The sequence below is a fragment of the Scyliorhinus torazame genome, chromosome 15 (assembly GCF_047496885.1).
Source record: "Scyliorhinus torazame isolate Kashiwa2021f chromosome 15, sScyTor2.1, whole genome shotgun sequence".
Taxonomy (NCBI): Eukaryota; Metazoa; Chordata; class Chondrichthyes; order Carcharhiniformes; family Scyliorhinidae; genus Scyliorhinus; species Scyliorhinus torazame.
Genome location: NC_092721.1, coordinates 213776346 through 213797765, shown reverse-complemented (window position 1 = coordinate 213797765; position 21420 = coordinate 213776346). Strand labels below are relative to the sequence as shown.

At 54.2% G+C, this 21420-nt stretch overlaps 1 protein-coding gene across 1 annotated transcript in view; it reads right to left on the bottom strand.

The window, feature by feature from the left end:
• Positions 1-21420, bottom strand: part of LOC140391352 (dynein heavy chain domain-containing protein 1-like) — a 225875-nt gene that overhangs the window by 55485 nt on the left and 148970 nt on the right. Inside the window, exons 10-12 of the mRNA XM_072475931.1 lie at positions 20026-20264; positions 4208-4451; positions 3353-3510 (exon numbers count right to left, since the gene is read on the bottom strand). Of these exons, the coding sequence (XP_072332032.1) occupies positions 3353-3510; positions 4208-4451; positions 20026-20264 (641 nt within the window). The remainder of the gene's footprint in view (positions 1-3352; positions 3511-4207; positions 4452-20025; positions 20265-21420) is intronic.

Below are 21420 nucleotides of genomic sequence, written 5' to 3'. Positions count from 1 at the left end.
CGACTCATCGATCGACAGTTCCAACGCGCCACAGCGAAAAACCGGACCGACCTCCTCAGAAGACAAACATGGGACACAACCGACAGAATACCCTTCGTCGTCCAGTACTTCCCCGGAACGGAGAAACTACGTCATCTTCTTCACAGCCTTCAACACGTCATTGATGACGATGAACATCTTGCCAAGGTCATCCCCACACCCCCACTACTTGCCTTCAAACAACCGCGCAACCTCGAACGAACCATTGTTTGCAGCAAACTACCCAGTCTTCAGAACAGTGACCACGACACCACACAACCCTGTCATGGTAATCTCTGCAAGACGTGCCAGATCATCGACATGGATACCACTATTACACGTGAGAACACCACCCACCAGGTACGCGGTACATACTCGTGCGACTCGGCCAACGTTGTCTACCTCATACGCTGCAGGAAAGGATGTCCTGAAGCGTGGTACATTGGCGAGACCATGCAGACGCTGCGACAACGAATGAACGGACATAGCGCAACAATCACCAGGCAGGAATGTTCCCTTCCAGTCGGGGAACACTTCAGCAGTCAAGGGCATTCAGCCTCTGATCTCCGGGTAAGCGTTCTCCAAGGCGGCCTTCAGGACCCGCGACAACGCAGAATCGCCGAGCAGAAACTTATAGCCAAGTTCCGCACACATGAGTGCGGCCTCAACCGGGACCTGGGATTCATGTCACATTACATTCATCCCCCACCATCTGGCCTGCAAAATCCTACCAACTGTCCTGGCTTGAGACAATTCACATCTCTTTAACCTGGGGTTACCCCATCTCTGGATCTGTAAAGATTTAATCACCTGCTAATGCTCGCATTCCTAGCATTGTTTGGCATCTTTGAATTTGTCTATATATGTGTTTCTGGAACAGACCTCTTCATTCACCTGAGGAAGGAGCAGCCCTCCGAAAGCTAGTGACATCGAAACAAACCTGTTGGACTTTAACCTGGTGTTGTAAGACTTCGTACTCAAGTCAGGAGTGTAATGGAATACTCTCCACTTGCCTGGATGAGTGCAGCTCCAACAATATTCAAGGCGCTCAACACTATCCAGGACAAAGCAGCCCGCTTGATTGCTCCCCATTCCACAAATATTCAAACTGTCTACCACCGCCGTGTGAACCGTCTACAAGGTGCACTGCAGTAACTCACCAAGGTTCCTTAGACAACACCTTCCAAACCCACGACCACTACCATCTAGAAGGACAAGGGCATACCTGGGAACCCCACCACCTGGAGGTTCCCCTCCAAGTCACTCACCATCCTGCCTTGGAAATATATCGCCGTTCCTTCACTGTCACTGGGGCAACATCCTGGAACTCCCTCCCTAACAGCACAGTGGGTGTACCTACACCTTAGGGACTGCAGCAGTTCAAGAAGGCAATTCATCACCACCTTCTGAAGGGCAACTAGGGATGGGTAATAAATGCTGGGCTAACCAGCGACGTACACTTTCCGTAAATTAATTTTTGAAAAACTGTATTGGGGTTGTTTGTTGGAATATTTTTAGTGAAGGTGTACGGCATAAGTTAAAGTTTTTCCTTTTATTTGATGTTAATGTGATTAATTCTGTGTTTAAATTAAAGTTTGATTTCACATAAAAGATTCCTATTGGTCAGAGTCCTCAATCCTGGCGTGAAGTATCCTTTCCTCAGTTTTACAAACAGAAATTTTTTGGACCGGGATCCGAACATGAATTGGGTCTGATCTGGTATCCTAACACTCTGATTCCCGTGCCTAACAATAATCTGTCCTGGTCCACCCACGTCGACGCTCCCACCAAGAAAGCACAACAGCGCCTATACTTCCTCAGGAAACTAAGGAAATTTGGCATGTCCACATTGACTTTTGCCAACTTTTACAGATGCACCATAGAAAGCATCCTATCAGGCTGCATCACAGCCTGGTATGGCAACTGCTCGGCCCAGGACCGCAAGAAACTTCAGAGAGTCGTGAACACCGCCCAGTCCATCACACGAACCTGCCTCCCATCCATTGACTCCATCCACACCTCCCGCTGCCTGGGGAAAGCAGGCAGCATAATCAAAGACCCCTCCCACCCGGCTTACCCACTCTTCCAACTTCTTCCATCGGGCAGGAGATACAGAAGTCTGAGAACACGCACGAACAGACTCAAAAACAGCTTCTTCCCCACTGTCACCAGACTCCTAAACAACCCTCTTATGGACTGACCTCATTAACACTACACCCTGTATGCTTCACCCGATGCCAGTGTCTATGTATTTACACTGTGGACTTTGTGTTGCCCTATTCTGTATTTTATTTTATTCCCTTTTCAGTTCATGTACTTAATGATCTGTTGAGCTGCTCGCAGAAAAATACTTTTCACTGTACCTCGGTACATGTGACAATAAACAAATCCAATCCAATCTATCCACCTCTGCCGTCAAAATACTCGATGACGTCACCTCCAACGCCTTCTGCGGCAAAGAGTTCCAAAGTCGCACAATCCTCTGAGAGAAAAAGTTTCTCCTCACGAGGGCAATCCCTAATTTCAAAACAGTGCTCCCTGGTTCTGGACTCACCCACAAGAAAAAACATAATTTCCCCATTCTCCTTGTCAATACCGTTCAGGATCTTATAAACTTCAATCGTCACCCCTCACTTTTTTAATCTCCAGTGGAAACAAGTCCAGTTTGTCTAACCTTTTCTCACAAGACAACCCATTTATTCCAGGTATCAGTCCAGTAAACCTCCTCTCAACCTCTTTTGGAGCAGCACGGTAGCACACGTGGATAGCACTGTGGCTTCACAGCGCCAGGGTCCCAGGTTCGATTTCCCACTGGGTCATTGTTTGTGCGGAGTTTGCATGTTCTCCCCATGTGTGCGTGGGTTTCCTCCGGGTGCTCCGGTTTCCTCCCATAGCCCAAAGACGTGCAGGTTAGGTGGATTGGCTGTGATAAATTGCCCTTAGTGACCAAAAAAACAAAAAGGTTAGGAGGGGTTATTGGGTTACTGGGATAGGGTGGAAGTGAGGGCTTGAATGGGTTGGTGTAGACTCGATGGGCCGAATGGCCTCCTTCTGCACTGTATGTTCTATGTTCAACCATCTCCAACACAGGAGGACAAGAGCAGTAGATACCTGGGAACCGTTCCTTCACTGTCACTGGGTCAAAATCCTGGAACTCCCTCCCTAACAGCACAGCGGGTGTACCTACACCTCAGGGACTGCAGGAGGTTCAAGAAGGCAACTCACCACCACCTCCTGAAGGGCAACTAGGGATGGGCAATAAATACTGGCCTAACCAGCGACGCCCACATCCCATAAAATGAATTTTTAAAACAATAATTGCCCCAGTACATACCTTGCTCAAGTAAAAGGCAAAGGCAACATATTCTGTTGGTTTCTGTTGCATTTGCTTGATTGCTTCAGTCAGATCAGTGATCAGTTCCCTGGTGCGATTTTCACACTCCAACTTTAAGAAACTCAGAATATCCAGTTTTATGGACTTCAGCAGGGGAACTGGAACAGAAAGGAATACACCAATGTGTTTGGGTTGGGTGACATGGGCATTCCGGCATGGCACTGCCCATTGCAGCAAGAGGAATGTTGATGGGTGTCATGGGAGTGTACCTTTAAGAAATGGGTGTTTATCAAATAGCTGCAGTGATGTCATTGTGAGGGTGGCGCTGGGTTGTGTCTCTGGATTTTACTTTCGTTTTGAGCTGGAAGCTGTTTGTGGCTTTGTGTTTTGCTTTTGTTTTAGGCAGTTGAAAGCTCAATTCAGACAAGGAAGGTTCATTTTGTCTCTCTCCCTGTATGCTAAAAGGTGTCCAGTCCACTTGATAATTTAAAAGTGATAACTGTCTTGTGTAAAGAATTTGTACCTACTGCTTTGTTAAAAAGGGTGTTTGGCTTATGGATGCTGTTAGGAAAGTTATTAAGGGTTACCTATAGAGTACTGTATCTGTGGGGGGTAGTTGTGTTGGTAGTTGATAAAATGTTTACTGTGTATTTATAAAATGTAAACTGAATTCATAGAATAAACATTTTGTTTAAAAATAGTTAAGGTCTCTGTTGCATCGCACCTGGAAAGTGGGTCCCATGTGCTCCCCATAACCACAATCTATTAAAAGCTGTGGGTCAGGTAAACTCCATGATACACTTTCGGGTTCTCTAAACCCTGGCCCATAACAGTGGGTTTACCAGCTGCACATACCCATTCTGTCCTGAATGGCCAAGCAGTCTAATACTAGAATCCGATTCCTCGTCACAAAGAGGCGAGCCATTCCTTTTAACCGACCCAGCCATTTCTTCAGTTGCATGATGCGGTTTTGGTACTGTTGTGGTTTCCAACCGCGCAGTTTCTCCAGTTCATCCAAACTCCACATGTGCACCATTTGATAAGCTTCCACGAGCCAGAGGTGGCGAGTACGGAACATAATTATCTCCTTCACGGCAGCCTGAAAACAGGAGAACAATCTGTGATGACCAGAATTACCGAGAGAACAAGGCCACGCTCCCCCAACCTGACACGCCCACCTCACTACTTTTTTTATTTTTCTCACAAGTAGGCTGACATTAACACTGCAATGAAGTTACTGTGAAAAGCCCCTAGTCGCCACATTCCGGCGCCTGTTCGGGTACACAGAGGGAGAATTCAGAATTCTCAGCTGGTACGGGAATTGAACCCGTGCTGCTGGCCTTGTTCTGCATCCTAACCAGCTGTCTAGCCCACTGAGCTAAACCAGCCTCTGGTTATTTAATATAAACACAACTGATCTCCTGGGAGAAAAGTAGGCAAAGAGGAGATTTGTTCAAAATAATGAGTGGGAATGGACAGACTAGATTGGGAGAAACTGTTCCTGATTATAAAAGGACCAAGAATCAGAGGGCACAGATGTAAACTGATTTTCAAAAAGGCAAATGTGATCTGAGAAAAAACACAGCCAGTGGTTAGGATGCGGAATGTACTGTCTGTGAGTGTGGTGGAGACAGATTCACACAGCGAGTGGTTAGGATGCGGAATGTACTGTCTGAGAATGTGGTGGAGGCAGATTCACACAGCGAGTGGTTAGGATCTGGAATGCACTGTCTGTGAGTGTGGTGGAGGCAGATTCACACAGCGAGTGGTTAAGATGCGGAATGTACTGTCTGAGAGTGAGAGAGACAGATTCACACAGTGAGTGGTTAGGATCTGGAATGTACTGTCTGTGAGTTTGGTGGAGACAGATTCACACAGCGAGTGGTTAGAATCTGGAATGTACTGTCTGAGTGTGGTGGAGGCAGATTCACACAGCGAGTGGTTAGGGTCTGGAATGTACCATCTGTGAGTGTGGTGGAGACAGATTCACACAGCGAGTGGTTAGGATCTGCAATGTACTGTCTGAGAGTGTGGTGGAGACAGATTCACTCAGCGAGTGGTTAGGATCTGGAATGCACTGTCTGTGAGTGGGGTGGAGACAGATTCACACAGCGAGTGGTTAGGATCTGGAATGTACTGTCTGTGAGTGTGGTGGAGATAGATTCACACAGTGAGTGGTTAGGATCAGGAATGTACTGTCTGTGAGTGTGGTAGAGGCAGAGTCACACAACGAGTGGTTAGGATCTGGAATGTACTGTCTGTGAGTGTGGTGGAGGCAGATTCACACAGCAAGTGGTTAGGATCTGGAATGTACTGTCTGTGAGTGTGGTGGAGATAGATTCACACAGTGAGTGGTTAGGGTCTGCAATGCGCTGTCTGTGAGTGTGGTGGAGACAGATTCAATCGAGGCAGTCGCGAAGGCATTCAATATTTATTTGAATAGAAACAATGTTTGGGGGCACGGGACAAGTAAGGGAATGGTGCTAAGTCATGATGCTCATTTGGAGAGCAGGTGCAGACAAGATGGGCTGAATGGAATCCTTCTGCATTGTACCAATTCTGTGATTTTGTGAACTGCCATTCATACTCTCCCTTCACTGACTCTACCCACCCATTTAACCCCCTCCCACATCCCCATGTACACTCTCCCCTATCACTGACTCTACCCCCCATTCACTCCTCTCCCACATCCCCGTGTACACACTCCCCTATCAGACTCTACCCCCCCATTCACTCCCCTCCCACATCCCCATGTACACTCTCCCCTATCACTGACTCTACCCCCCCATTCAGTCCCCTCCCACGTCCCCATGTACACTCTCCCCTATCACTGACTCTACCCCCCCATTCAGTCCCCTCCCACACCCCCATGTGCACCCTCCCCTATCACTGACTCTAGCCACCCATTCACTCCTCTCCCACACCCCCATGTACACTCTCCCCTATCACTGACTCTACCCACCCATTTAACCCCCTCCCACATCCCCATGTACATTCTTCCCTATCACTGACTCTACCCCCATTTAATCCCCTCCCACATCCCCATGTACACTCTCCCCTATCACTGACTCTACCCACCCATTCACTCCCCTCCCACACCCCCATGTACACTCTCCCCTATCACTGACTCTACCCCCCATTCACTCCCCCCCCACACCCCCATGTACACTCTCCCCTATCACTGACTCTACCCACCCATTTAACCCCCTCCCACATCCCCATGTACATTCTTCCCTATCACTGACTCTACCCCCCATTTAATCCCTCCCACATCCCCATTACACATCTGTGGGCTATACCCTCAGAAAATAGTTGATGTAGGCATGGTAACACAGTGGTTAGCACTGTTGCTTCACAGTGGCAAGGTCCTAGGTTCGATTCCCGGCTTGGGTCACTGTCTGTGCGGAGTCTGCACGTTCTCCCCGTGTCTGCGTGGGTTTCCTCCGGGTGCTCCGGTTTCCTCCCACAAGTCCCGAAATACGTGCTGTTAGGCGAATTGGACATTCTGAATTCTCCCTCTGTGACCCGAACAGGCGGGAATGTGGCGACTGGGGGATTTTCACAGTAACTTCATTGCAGCGTAAATGGAAACTGACTTGTGATACGAATAAAGATTATTATTATTATTTCCCCAAAATTCACTAGACTTAGGAAAGGTCCATTAGATTGGAAAGTAACAAATTTAACTCCTTTATTCAAAAAGGAAGGAAGACAGAAAGCAGGAAACTACAGGCCAGCTAGCCTCACATCTGTTGTTGGTAAATTGTTGGAAGCCATTATTAAAATGTTACAGCAGGAAGCTTGGAAAATTTACAGACAATCAGGCAGAGTCAACGGGTGCAATTTAACGCTCAAAAAGAGAGTCCTGTTTTCATGGCGGGGTCTATCAAACAAGTTTCTTGTGTTTTGGCCTGGGTCAGGAACACCCCGCCAAAGCCGGATTTGCGTTGACGAGCTCAGCTTGCCAGTGCAGGAAGAGCTCTTTTTAAATGCCGCCCCGATCTCTCGGCGCCCCTCGGAGACCCACTACAGCCCCCGGACCACCCCACTGCCCCGACTTAACCTGAGGGGTCCTCAAGCTACCCCTCACCATCCTTTCAAGGACAGGGTATCCCAGGATCAATCCCTGGCATGGGCATGGCCCCCGGGCACCTTAGCACTGCCAGCATGGCTCATTGGCACATTCTCTGCCCGGCTGGCAGTGCCAAGATGCCCGTGTGGTAGCGAGAGTTCCGGGTTACCACTGCCCAGAGCCCAATCACCCAGGGGCCTCTGATGGCATGGTGGACACCTCAGGTGGTGTTATGCCTGATTCATGTGTGTGTGAACCAGTGCAAAATGTCACCATGCTGAGGTCCCTCAAGGACGGGGGTTCCTTCCCGGGCATCAGCGGCCGTTCCTTCCCGTGCATCAGCCGGCATTCCTTCCCGTGCATCAGCGGGCGTTCCTTCCCGTGCATCAGCGGCCGTTCCTTCCCGTGCATCAGCGGCCGTTCCTTCCCGTGGATCAGTGGGCATTCCTTCCCAGACATCAGCGGGCATTCCTTCCCGTGCATCAGCCGGCGTTCCTTCCCGTACATCAGTGGGCATTCCTTCCCAGACATCAGCGGGCGTTCCTTCCCGTGCATCAGTGGGCATTCCTTCCCAGACATCAGCGGGCGTTCCTTCCCGTGCATCAGCCGGCGTTCCTTCCCGTACATCAATGGGCATTCCTTCCCAGACATCAGAGGGCGTTCCTTCCCGTGCATCAGCGGGCGTTCCTTCCCGTACATCAGTGGGCATTCCTTCCCAGACATCAGCGGATGTTCCTTCCTAGACATCAGCGGGCGTTCCTTCCCAGACATCAGCGGATGTTCCTTCCTAGACATCAGCGGGCGTTCCTTCCCGTGCATCAGCGGGCGTTCCTTCCCAGACATCAGCGGGCGTTCCTTCCCAGACATCAGCGGGCGTTCCTTTCCAGACATCAGCGGGCGTTCCCTCCCGTGCATCAGCGGGCGTTCCTTCCCAGACATCAGCGGGCGTTCCTTCCCAGACATCAGCGGGCGTTCCTTCCCAGACATCAGCGGGCGTTCCTTCCCAGGCATCAGCGGGCGTTCCTTCCCAGACATCAGCGGGCGTTCCTTCCCAGACATCAGCGGGCGTTCCTTCCCAGACATCAGCGGGCGTTCCTTCCCAGACATCAGCGGGCGTTCCTTCCCAGGCATCAGCGGGCGTTCCTTCCCAGGCATCAGCGGGCGTTCCTTCCCAGACATCAGCGGGCGTTCCTTCCCAGACATCAGCGGGCGTTCCTTCCCAGACATCAGTGGGCGTTCCTTCCCAGACATTAGTGGGCGTTCCTTCCCAGGCATCAGCGGGCGTTCCTTCCCAGACATTAGTGGGCGTTCCTTCCCGTGCATCAGCGGCCGTTCCTTCCCGTGGATCAGTGGGCATTCCTTCCCAGACATCAGCGGGCATTCCTTCCCGTGCATCAGCCGGCGTTCCTTCCCGTACATCAGTGGGCATTCCTTCCCAGACATCAGCGGGCGTTCCTTCCCGTGCATCAGTGGGCATTCCTTCCCAGACATCAGCGGGCGTTCCTTCCCGTGCATCAGCCGGCGTTCCTTCCCGTACATCAATGGGCATTCCTTCCCAGACATCAGAGGGCGTTCCTTCCCGTGCATCAGCGGGCGTTCCTTCCCGTACATCAGTGGGCATTCCTTCCCAGACATCAGCGGATGTTCCTTCCTAGACATCAGCGGGCGTTCCTTCCCAGACATCAGCGGATGTTCCTTCCTAGACATCAGCGGGCGTTCCTTCCCGTGCATCAGCGGGCGTTCCTTCCCAGACATCAGCGGGCGTTCCTTCCCAGACATCAGCGGGCGTTCCTTTCCAGACATCAGCGGGCGTTCCTTCCCGTGCATCAGCGGGCGTTCCTTCCCAGACATCAGCGGGCGTTCCTTCCCAGACATCAGCGGGCGTTCCTTCCCAGACATCAGCGGGCGTTCCTTCCCAGGCATCAGCGGGCGTTCCTTCCCAGACATCAGCGGGCGTTCCTTCCCAGACATCAGCGGGCGTTCCTTCCCAGACATCAGCGGGCGTTCCTTCCCAGACATCAGCGGGCGTTCCTTCCCAGACATCAGCGGGCGTTCCTTCCCAGACATCAGTGGGCGTTCCTTCCCAGACATTAGTGGGCGTTCCTTCCCAGGCATCAGCGGGCGTTCCTTCCCAGACATTAGTGGGCGTTCCTTCCCGTGCATCAGCGGCCGTTCCTTCCCAGACATCAGTGGGCGTTCCTTCCCAGACATCAGCGGGCGTTCCTTCCCAGACATTAGTGGGCGTTCCTTCCCAGGCATCAGCGGGCGTTCCTTCCCAGACATCAGCGGGCATCCCTGCCCAGGCATCAGCGGGCGTTCCTTCCCAGACATCAGCGGGCGTTCCTTCCCAGGCATCAGCGGGCGTTCCTTCCCAGGCATCAGCGGGCGTTCATTCCCAGACATCAGCGGGCGTTCCTTCCCAGACATCAGCAGGCGTTCTTTCCCGTGCATCAGCGGGCGTTCCTTCCCGTGCACCAGCGGGCGTTCCTTCCCGTGCACCAGCGGCCGTTCCTTCCCGTGCACCAGCGGGCGTTCCTTCCCGTGCATCAGCGGCCGTTCCTTCCCATGCATCAGCGGGCGTTCCTTCCCGTGCATCAGCGGCCGTTCCTTCCCGTGCATCAGCGGGCGTTCCTTCCCGTGCATCAGCGGCCGTTCCTACCCAGGCATCAGCGGGCGTTCCTTCCCGTGCATCAGCGGGCGTTCCTTCCCGTGCATCAGCCGGCGTTCCTTCCCGGGCATCAGCGGGCATTCCTTCCCGTGCATCAGTGGGCGTTCCTTCCCAGGCATCAGCGGGCGTTCCTTCCCAGACATCAGCGGCCGTTCCTTCCCGTGCATCAGCCGGCGTTCCTTCCCAGGCATCAGCGGGCGTTCCTTCCCGTGCATCAGCCGGCGTTCCTTCCCGGGCATCAGCGGGCGTTCCTTCCCAGGCATCAGCGGGCGTTCCTTCCCAGACATCAGTGGGCATTCCTTCCCAGACATCAGTGGGCATTCCTTCCCAGACATCAGCCGGCGTTCCTTCCCAGGCATCAGCGGGCGTTCCTTCCCGTGCATCAGCCGGCGTTCCTTCCCGTGCATCAGCGGGCGTTCCTTCCCGTGCATCAGCGGCCGTTCCTTCCCGTGCATCAGCGGGCGTTCCTTCTCAGACATCAGCGGGCGTTCCTTCTCAGACATCAGCGGGCGTTCCTTCCCAGACATCAGTGGGCGTTCCTTCCCAGACATCAGCGGGCGTTCCTTCCCGTGCATCAGCGGGCGTCCCTTCCCAGGCTTCAGCGGGCGTTCCTTCCCAGACATCAGCGGCCGTTCCTTCCCAGACATCAGCGGGCGTTCCTTCCCAGACATCAGCGGGCATTCCTTCCCAGACATCAGCGGGCATTCCTTCCCAGACATCAGCGGGCGTTCCTTCCCAGACATCAGCGGGCGTTCCTTCCCAGGCATCAGCGGGCGTTCCTTCCCAGGCATCAGCGGGCGTTCCTTCCCAGACATCAGCGGGCGTTCCTTCCCAGACATCAGCGGGCGTTCCTTCCCAGGCATCAGCGGGCGTTCCTTCCCAGACATCAGCGGGCGTTCCTTCCCAGACATCAGCGGGCGTTCCATCCCAGGCATCAGCGGGCGTTCCTTCCCAGACATCAGCGGGCGTTCCTTCCCGTGCATCAGCGGGCGTTCCTTCCCAGACATCAGTGGGCATTCCTTCCCAGACATCAGTGGGCATTCCTTCCCAGACATCAGTGGGCATTCCTTCCCAGACATCAGTGGGCATTCCTTCCCAGACATCAGTGGGCATTCCTTCCCAGACATCAGTGGGCATTCCTTCCCAGACATCAGCGGGCGTTCCTTCCCAGACATCAGTGGGCATTCCTTCCCAGACATCAGTGGGCATTCCTTCCCAGACATCAGTGGGCATTCCTTCCCAGACATCAGTGGGCGTTCCTTCCCAGACATCAGCGGGCGTTCCTTCTCAGACATCAGCGGGCGTTCCTTCCCGTGCATCAGCGGGCGTTCCTTCCCGTGCATCAGCGTGCGTTCCTTCCTGTGCATCAGCGGGCGTTCCTTCCCAGACATCAGCGGGCGTTCCTTCCCAGACATCAGCGGCCGTTCCTTCCCAGGCATCAGCGTGCGTTCCTTCCCAGGCATCAGCGGGCGTTCCTTCCCGTGCATCAGCGGGCGTTCCTTCCCGTGCACCAGCGGCCGTTCCTTCCCGTGCATCAGCGGGCGTTCCTTCCCAGACATCAGTGGGCATTCCTTCCCAGACATCAGTGGGCGTTCCTTCCCAGACATCAGCGGGCGTTCCTTCCCGTGCATCAGCGGGCGTCCCTTCCCAGGCATCAGCGGGCGTTCCTTCCCAGACATCAGCGGCCGTTCCTTCCCAGACATCAGTGGGCGTTCCTTCCCAGACATCAGCGGGCGTTCCTTCCCAGACATCAGCGGGCATTCCTTCCCAGACATCAGCGGGCGTTCCTTCCCGTGCATCAGCGGGCATTCCTTCCCAGACATCAGCGGGCGTTCCTTCCAAGGCATCAGCGGGCGTTCCTTCCCAGGCATCAGCGGGCGTTCCTTCCCAGACATCAGCGGGCGTTCCTTCCCAGGCATCAGCGGGCGTTCCTTCCCAGACATCAGCGGGCGTTCCTTCCCAGACATCAGCGGGCGTTCCATCCCAGGCATCAGCGGGCGTTCCTTCCCGTGCATCAGCGGGCGTTCCTTCCCAGACATCAGCGGGCGTTCCTTCCCAGACATCAGTGGGCATTCCTTCTCAGACATCAGCGGGCGTTCCTTCCCGTGCATCAGTGGGCGTTCCTTCTCAGACATCAGCGGGCGTTCCTTCCCGTGCATCAGCGGGCGTTCCTTCCCGTGCATCAGCGTGCGTTCCTTCCTGTGCATCAGCGGGCGTTCCTTCCCAGACATCAGCGGGCATTCCTTCCCGGACATCAGCGGCTGTTCCTTCCCAGACATCAGCGGGCGTTCCTTCCCATGCATCAGCGGCCGTTCCTTCCCAGGCATCAGCGGGCGTTCCTTCCCGTGCATCAGCGGGCGTTCCTTCCTGTGCATCAGCGGGCGTTCCTTCCCAGACATCAGCGGGCGTTCCTTCCCGGACATCAGCGGCTGTTCCTTCCCAGACATCAGCGGGCGTTCCTTCCCGGGCATCAGCGGGCGTTCCTTCCCAGGCATCAGCGGGCGTTCCTTCCCGTGCATCAGCCTGCGTTCCTTCCCAGGCATCAGCGGGCGTTCCATCCTGTGCATCAGCGGGCGTTCCTTCCCGTGCATCAGCGGGCGTTCCTTCCCGTGCATCAGCGGCCGTTCCTTCCCAGACATCAGCGGGCGTTCCTTCCCGGACATCAGCGGCTGTTCCTTCCCGGACATCAGCGGCCGTTCCTTCCCGGACATCAGCGGGCGTTCCTTCCCGGGCATCAGCGGGTGTTCCTTCCAGTGCATCAGCGGCCGTTCCTTCCCAGACATCAGCGGGCGTTCCTTCCCGTGCATCAGCGGGCGTTCCTTCCCGTGCATCAGCGGGCGTTCCTTCCCGGGCATCAGCGGGCGTTCCTTCCCGGGCATCAGTGGGCGTTCCTTCCCAGACATCAGCGGGCGTTCCTTCCCAGACATCAGCGGGGGTTCCTTCCCGGGCATCAGTGGGCGTTCCTTCCCAGACATCAGCGGGCGTTCCTTCCCAGACATCAGCGGGCGTTCCTTCCCAGACATCAGCGGGCGTTCCTTCCCAGACATCAGTGGGCGTTCCTTCCCAGACATCAGCGGGCGTTCCTTCCCGGGCATCAGTGGGCGTTCCTTCCCAGACATCAGCGGGCGTTCCTTCCCGGGCATCAGCGGGCTTTCCTTCCCGGGCATCAGTAGGCGTTCCTTCATGATTTGGCCAGAGTGGTTTGGAGCAGACACTTTTAAGTAAATCTGTGACAGAACAGTGGTATAGAAGGATACAGGCAGCTGGTCTAGGTAGGACACGTGATCGGCGCATGCTTGGTGGGCCAAAGGGCCTGTTCCTGATCTTTGCTTTTTGTTGGTATGCATTCAAGATGGAAATAGGGCGAATACAGGGCCAACACGCTCCAATCAAGAATACGGGTTGGATCAACAAATCCAGGGAACCCTGGATATCCAGTGATGGGCCGAAAGATCTTTTCTATGCTGTCTGACTCTCTGACTCTATCTGCCACCTTTAACTGGTCTGGCCTACATTTGACTCCAGACCCACAGCAATGTGGTTGACTCTTAACTGTCCTCAGTAATTAGAAACAGGACAGCAAATGTTGGTCTGGCCAGAGGTGGCCATGTCCCATGAAAGAAGAAAGAAAAAGAATCTGGACGATTTTGTTGATATTTTGTCACGTCATTCTTCCTGTGAAATAATGCTTCAGGACTTTAATAGGTGGTAATCACTGTTTGCTCTGTGCTACTGGGTACAGGCTGACAAGACACAGGCCAGGAACAGGAACTGCCACATGAGGCCCTGGCCAAGTTGATACTGACTGTCTGCTAGAACACTCCAGTCAAAACATAAAGTCATTACTATCTTATGGACTTTGTGACTACCCACTTGATGCAACCATCAATTCACTCAAAGACACGAGTAGAAGTAAACCGTGGTTTTAATCAGCTTAGAACAGTGCCTGCCTGCGACTGGTACAATACCGTGAACCGCCTACAGGTCAACTGCTCTTTATACTTCCTTTCAAGGGGAGGAGCCATGGGCAGAGCCCGTACAGGCCCCAACATATCCCCCTGTGGGTGAAGCCACACAATGGCCCATAGGTGGAGCCCACAAGGTCAACAACATAACATAGCTGTAACACAATGGCAGAACATGATACTAATACACTGGTGAATTACTAGTACTATACATTCACCACATTCACCCCCTGTTAAAAATTGAAGACCGGCAGGGGTGACGGGCTCATAAGTTCAGCCGGTCCGCCGCACGGATTGTGCGCTGCGATTGCTGAAGCACTGGTGTTGTTGCTGGTCCGGGTGTCGGGCTCATCCGTGCTGGCAGCGGAAGTGGGGCCGGTGCGGGCACAGGCGTGGACTCCGGGAGCATTTCTTCTTGAATTTCATTCCTGTGGACCGGTGTGGTGGGCGGGAGGGAGCACTGGAGCCATATAGGGGCAGGGACGCTGGACATGGTAGGTTGAGCGGGATAGAGTGGGGGGGGCTGCGGTGGTGATGGTAACGGTGGTGGTGGAGCCTGCGGGTGCCAGGTCCCAGTGGGAGACGGTATCTTGTTGGCCAGCGGGGTGTTCGACATAAGCATACTGGGGGTTGGAGTGTAGGAGCTGGACCCTCTCTACCAGAGGGTCGGTCTTATGGCTCCTGACGTGTTTTCTGAGGAGGACTGGTCCCGGTGTCTTCAGCCAGGACGGGAGCAAGGCCTCTGAGGTAGCTCCCCTAGGGAAAACAAACAAGCGGTCATGAGGAGTCTCGTTTGTGGCCGTGCAAAGGAGGGACCTGATAGAGTGGAGCGCATCGGGGAGGACCTCCTGCCAGTGAGATAACTAGACCGCAGGGTCAGTAGGACGGTTTTCCAGACCGTCGCGATCTCCCTCTCCACCTGCCCATTTCGTCTGGGGTTATAACTGGTAGTCCTGCTCGAGACAATGCCCTTACTGAGCAGGTACTGACGCAGTTTGTCGCTCATGAACGACGAGCCCCGGTCGCTGTGGACTTAACTGGGGAAACCAAACAGGGTGAAGACACTATGCAGGGCTCTAATGACAGTGGACGTGGTCATATCGGGGCAGGGGATTGCAAATGGGAAGCGGGAGAACTCATCTATGATGTTGAGGAAATATGTATTGCGGTTATTGGAGGGGAGGGGTCCTTTGAAATCGATACTGAGGCGTCCAAAGGGCCGGGATGCCTTTACCAGGTGGGCCTTATCCGGTCGATAGAAGTGCGGTTTACACTCCGCACAGATTTGGCAGTCCCTGGTCATAGCTCTGGCCTACTTGGTGGAGTAAGGCAGGTTGCGGGCCTTGATATAATGGATGAGCCGGGTGACCCCTGGGTGGCAGAGGTCATCGTGGATAGCCCGTAGTCGGTCATCTTGCGCGCTGGCGCATGTGCCGCGGGACAGGGCATCTGGGGGCTCGTTGAGCTTCCAGGACGATATACTATATCGTAGTTATAGGTGGAGAGTTCAATCCTCCACCTCAAGATCTTATCGTTCTTGATTTTGCCCCGCTGCGTATTGTCGAACATGAAGGTTACCGATCGTTGGGCGGTGATGAGGGTAAACCTCCTACCAGCGAGGTAGTGCCTCCAGTGCCGCACGGCTTCCACGATGGCTTGGGCTTCTTTTTCGACCGTGGAGTGTCGAATTTCAGAGGCGGTGAGGGTGCACGAAAAGAACGCTACCAGTCTGCCTGCTTGGTTGAGGGTGGCGGCGAGAGCGACCTCTGATGCATCGCTCTCCACCTGGAAGGGGACGGACTCATCCACCGTGCGCATCGCAGCTTTGGCAATGTCCGCCTTGATGCAGCTGAAGGCCTGGCGGGCCTCAGTCGCCAGTGGAAAGATGGTGGCCTTGATTAGTGGGCGGGCTTTGTCTGCATAATTGGGGACCCACTGGGCATAATATGAAAAGAACCCGAGGCACCTCTTCAGGGCCTTGGGACAGTGAGGGAGAGGGAGTTGCAGGAGGGGAAGCATACGGTCAGGATCGGGCCCTATGACCCCGTTCTCCACGATGTAGCCGAGGATGGCTAGTCTGGTTGTGTGGAAAACGTATTTCTCCTTGTTGTAGGTGAAATTGAGGGTTTGGGCGGTTTGGAGAAATCGGTGGAGGTTGGCGTCGGTGATCATGGCCGCAGATGGTGACATTGTCCAAGTACGGAAATGTGGCCCGCAGCCCGTACTGGTCCACCATTCGGTCCATTGCTCGTTGGAACACCGAAACCCCATTCGTGACACCAAAGGGGATCCGGAGGAAATGGAAAAGGCGGCCGTCTGCCTCAAAAGCCGTGTAGTGGCGGTCCTCCGGGCGGATTGGGAGCTGGTGGTATGCAGACTTCAGATCCACCGTGGAGAATACCCGGTAGTGTGTGATCTGGTTTACCATGTATGCAATCCGGGGAAGGGGGTACGCATCGAGTTGCGTATACCGGTTAATGGTTTGGCTGTAATCAACCACCATCCGGAACATTTCCCCGGTCTTGACGACCACCACCTGAGCTCCCCAGGGGCTATTGCCGGCCTCGATGACTCCCTCCCGCAAGAGACGCTGGACCTCAGACCTAATGAACGCCCTGTCCTGCAGCTATACCGCCTGCTTCTGGTGGCGACTGGCTTGCAGTCAGCGGTGAGGTTTGCGAAGAGAGGGGAGGGTCGACTTTTAGGGTCGCGAGGCTGCAGATGGTGAGTGCGGGTAGGGGCCCCCCCGAACTTCAGGGTTAGGCTCCTGAGGTTACATCGGAAGTTGAGTCCCAATAGGAGAGGAGCGCAGAGGTCTGGGAGCACATATAATTTAAAGTTAGCGTACTCAGCACCCTGTATTGCTAGGGATGCAGATGTGCACCCTTGGATTTCCAGCGAGTGCGACCCAAAGGCGAGGGAGATGGTTTGTTGCGCCGGAAAAATTGGGAGCGAGCAGCATCTTACCGTGTCCGGGTGAATGAAGCTCTCTGTGCTCCCGGAGTCGAAGAGGCAAGGTGTCTCGTGCTCGTTAACCCGGACGGCCATCATGGAGCTCCGGAGGTGCTTGGGTCGCGACTGGTCCAGGGTGACCGCGCTGAGCTGCGGTTAGCCGGCGGAGTGGTCGGAGGTGCTGGGGCGGCCCCGCGATGTCTGTCCATATTGATCATACGCGTCAAGCGGCGTAGCAGATGGCGGTCCCCGTTGGTCAAGCGTGGCGGGCGGTGGGGAAGATGGCGTCCAAGATTGGGGGCTGTTTGGCACAGGGCTAAATCGCTGGCGTTGAAAGCAGACCAAGGCAGGCCAGCAGCACGGTTTGATTCCCGTAACAGCCTCCCCGAACAGGCGCCGGAATGTGGCGACTAGGGGCTTTTCACAGTAACTTCATTTGAAGCCTACTTGTGACAATAAGCGATTTTAATTTCATTTTCATTTCAAGATGGCGGCCCCCATGGATCGCACGTGGCCGGCCTAGTGGGGAGGGTGGCCAAGATGGAGGCCCCTGTGAGTCGCACGTGCTGTGAGGGCTGGAAGATGGCTGCCCCTACTGATAGCACGAGGCTGAGGCATCTGCAGGGGGCGGAGTCGGCAGACACGCTGCCACCCTGCGGGGTCTGCGGGCCTGTGAGTCTGAGGATCAGGTCTGTGAGTTAGAGTTCTTAGACCTGGCCAGGCAGACTTTGGCGAATTGTCCTTTTCTCCCGCAGCTGCTGCAATTCGCGTTGCGGGCCGGACAGTGCTGTCAGAGGTGTTGAGACTGGCCGCAAATATAGCAGGGTAGCCCCCCATGATGGGCGGGCGGCCGCGCGGCACTGGCCTGGGGTAGTCTTTGGTCGGGGGCCCACGAGGGGGTCGCGTGGTCAGCCGGGTAAGCAGTAAGGCTCTGAATCGCAACTTCCAGAGAGGTGGCTAACTTTACCGTGTCGTCCAGATCCTGGGCCCCCCTTTCGAGCAGGCGCTGTCTCACATAATTCAACCGGACTCCCGCCACGTAGACGTCTCGGACGGCGAGTTCCATGTACTGAGTGGCCGTAATGTCCTGGTAATTACAGTTGAGTGCGAGAACTTTGAGGTCATGTAGGTAGTCATCTAGTGACTCCCCGGGGCGCTGGCGGCGAGTGGTGAGGATGTGTCGCGCGTAGACCTCGTTCACGGGCCGTACGTATAGGCGTTCGAACATCGCGAGGGCATCTGCATAGGAGGAGGCCTCGTCGAGTTGAACAGGGATTTGATGGCTCACCCGTGCGTGGAGGAGGCTCAGCCTCTGTTCATCGGTGACGGAAGGCGTGGAATAGGCAGCGAGGGAGGCCTTGAAGCTTCGAAGCCAGTGCAAAAAAATTTCTCTCGCCTCCGCAGCCTGCAGATCGAGTTCCAGTCGATCAGGTTTGAGGGCTGATTCCATAGTTGGGTTTAAGCTGATTAAATTGATGCGACCATCAATTCATTCAAAGACACAAGGAGAAGTAAACCGTGGTTTTAATCAGCTTAGAACAGTGCCTGTCTGCGACTGGTACAATACCGTGAACCGCCTACAGGTCAACTGCTCTTTATACTTCCTTTCAAGGGGAGGAGCCATGGGCAGAGCCCGTACAGGCCCCAACATATCCCCCTGTGGGTGAAGCCACACAATGGCCCATAGGTGGAGCCCACAGGGTCAACAACATAACATAGCTGGAACACAATGGCAGAACATGATACTAATACACTGGTGAATTACTAGTACTATATATTCACCACACCACTTACGTTTACACAAAAGAACTAGAATATATGAATATGTAACGAACACTGTAGCAGTACTGTAGCAGTACAAACAAAAGGTGCCGTCAGATTCCATAATGCGCTAGTAGCTGGTTGGATGGGAGTGTTTCAGAGGGCAATGGATCTTACTTGAATCACCCTGACTAAACAGGAATATCCTATTTATTCCCATTAAAGACTTTAAGTCCCCAGGCACAACCATCGCAAGAAGGGACCCTGGGTTTCAAAGTCCAGAGAAGATATCTACATCGAGTGATTGTAGCCTGGCCAGCCTCCTTTACTAAGTGCGGGTAAAACCTAGACATCTTGGACCCGGGCCCTCTGGAGGTCATATTCGGGGTGTCGGACCAGCCGGGGTTGTAAACAGGCGCGGAGGCAGATGTTGTGGCCTTCGCCTCATTAATGGCCCAACAGGGGGCTGGTTTAGCACAGTGGCTAAGACGGATGGCTTGTAATGCAGAACAAGACCAGCAACGCGGGTTCAAGGAAACCCACGCAGAGACGGAGAGAACGTGCAGACTCCACACAGACAGTGACCAAAACCAGGAATCGAACCTGGGACCCTGGCGCTGTGAAGCAACAGTGTTACCGTGCTGCCCATATTTTTGTGATAAATAAACAGTTGTGGTATTTCACTTGCAAATCTGGTGCCTGTAACTCAATGGAGCATTCAAGGGTCAATATCTCAGAAACTTGAAACAGATTTTTGATTAATTCACTTGTGTTGGGACTCCGGGGCCTGTGGGGCTGGAATTGACCGCGCACTCACCCAGGGTGTCACAACAATGACCGTGCACTCACCCAGGGTGTCACAACAATGAATGCGCACTCACCCAGGGTGTCACAACAATGACCGCGCACTCACCCAGGGTGTCACAACAATGACCGCGCACTCACCCAGGGTGTCACAACAATGAATGCGCACTCACCCAGGGTGTCACAACAATGACCGCGCACTCACCCAGGGTGTCACAACAATGACCGCGCACACACCCAGGGTGTCACAACAATGCACTCTTTCCAAACAAGAGGAGGCTCCACTCCTTCAAACTGGCTGCCATCAGCTAGCACAGCCAGAGCAGAGCTGGGGCCCTGTGCCTGAAGAGCTTTAGCATCAACCCAGAGAGAGAGAGAGCGAGAGAGAGATAGAGAGAGAGAGAGAGAGAGAGAGAGATACAGAGAGAGATAGACCCTCTCATATTCTCACCTTGAAGAGCAGTTTTTGTTTCCTCTGAGCAGTCTGGAGTCTCCTGTCTCTGAGTATCTCTGACCTCAGAAGGCTTGTGGGCAGTTGGTTGAAATGAGCCTTCAATTGCTGCCCATTTACCCTCAAGGCATCGCTGTCCCTCTGTCCGAGCAACACCCAGGGCTGTGAAATGATATGGGACGGCTCAGAGATCTTAGACTTTGGATAGTCAGAAAGCTCACCACCCGTGTTTCTAAAATCTGTAACGAGAGCAGAAAGATTGTGCATTTCTAAAGCACCCATCACAACCTCAGGATATCCAAACTAACAAAGCACAGGACAGGTCAAAGGCTAGGAATCCTGTGGTGAGTATCTCACCTCCTGACCCCCCCCCAAAGCCTGTCCACCATCTACAAGGCACCAGTCAGGAGTGTAATGGAATACTCTCCACTTGCCTGGATGAGTGCAGCTCCAACAACACTCAAGAAGCTCGACACCATCCAGGACAAAGCAGCCGCTTGATTGCTCCCCATTCCTCAAATATTCAAACCGTCCACCACGTGTGAACCGTCTACAAGATGCACTGCAGTAACTCACCAAGGTTCCTTAGACAGCACCTTCCAAACCCACGACCACTACCATCTAGAAGGACAAGAGCAGCAGATACCTGCGAACCCCACCACCTGGAGGTTCCCCTCCACCCTGACTTGGAAACATATCACCGTTCCTTCACTGTCGCTGGGGTAACATCGTGGAACTCTCTCTCTAACAGCACAGTGGGTGTACCTACACCTCAGGGACTGCAGCGGTTCAGTACTGACCCTCTGATAGTGCAGCACGCCCTCAGTACTGACTCTCTGACAGTGTAGCACTCCCTCAGTACTGACCCTCTGACAGTGCAGCACTCCCTCAGTACTGACCCTCTGACAGTGCAGCACTCCCTCAGTACTGACCCTCTGACAGTGCAGCACTCCCTCAGTACTGACCCTCTGACAGTGCGGCGCTCCCTCAGTACTGACCCTCTGACAGTGCGGCACTCCCTCAGTACTGACCCTCTGACAGTGCAGCACTCCCTCAGTACTGACCCTCTGAAGTGCGGTCCTCCCTCAGTACTGACCCTCTGACAGTGCAGCACTCCCTCAGCACTGACCCTCTGACAGTGCAGCACTCCCTCAGTACTGACCCTCTGACAGTGCGGCACTCCCTCAGTACTGACCCTCCGACAGTGCAACATTCCCTCAGTACTGACCCTCTGACAGTGCAACATTCCCTCAGTACTGACCCTCTGGCACAAAAGCAAAAAGGATAAGAGGGCCAATCCATGGCTTACAAAGGAAATTAGAAATAGTATCCAATCCAAGGAAGAAGCAGACAGATTGGCCAAGAAAAATAATAGGTCTGAGGATTGGTAGCAGT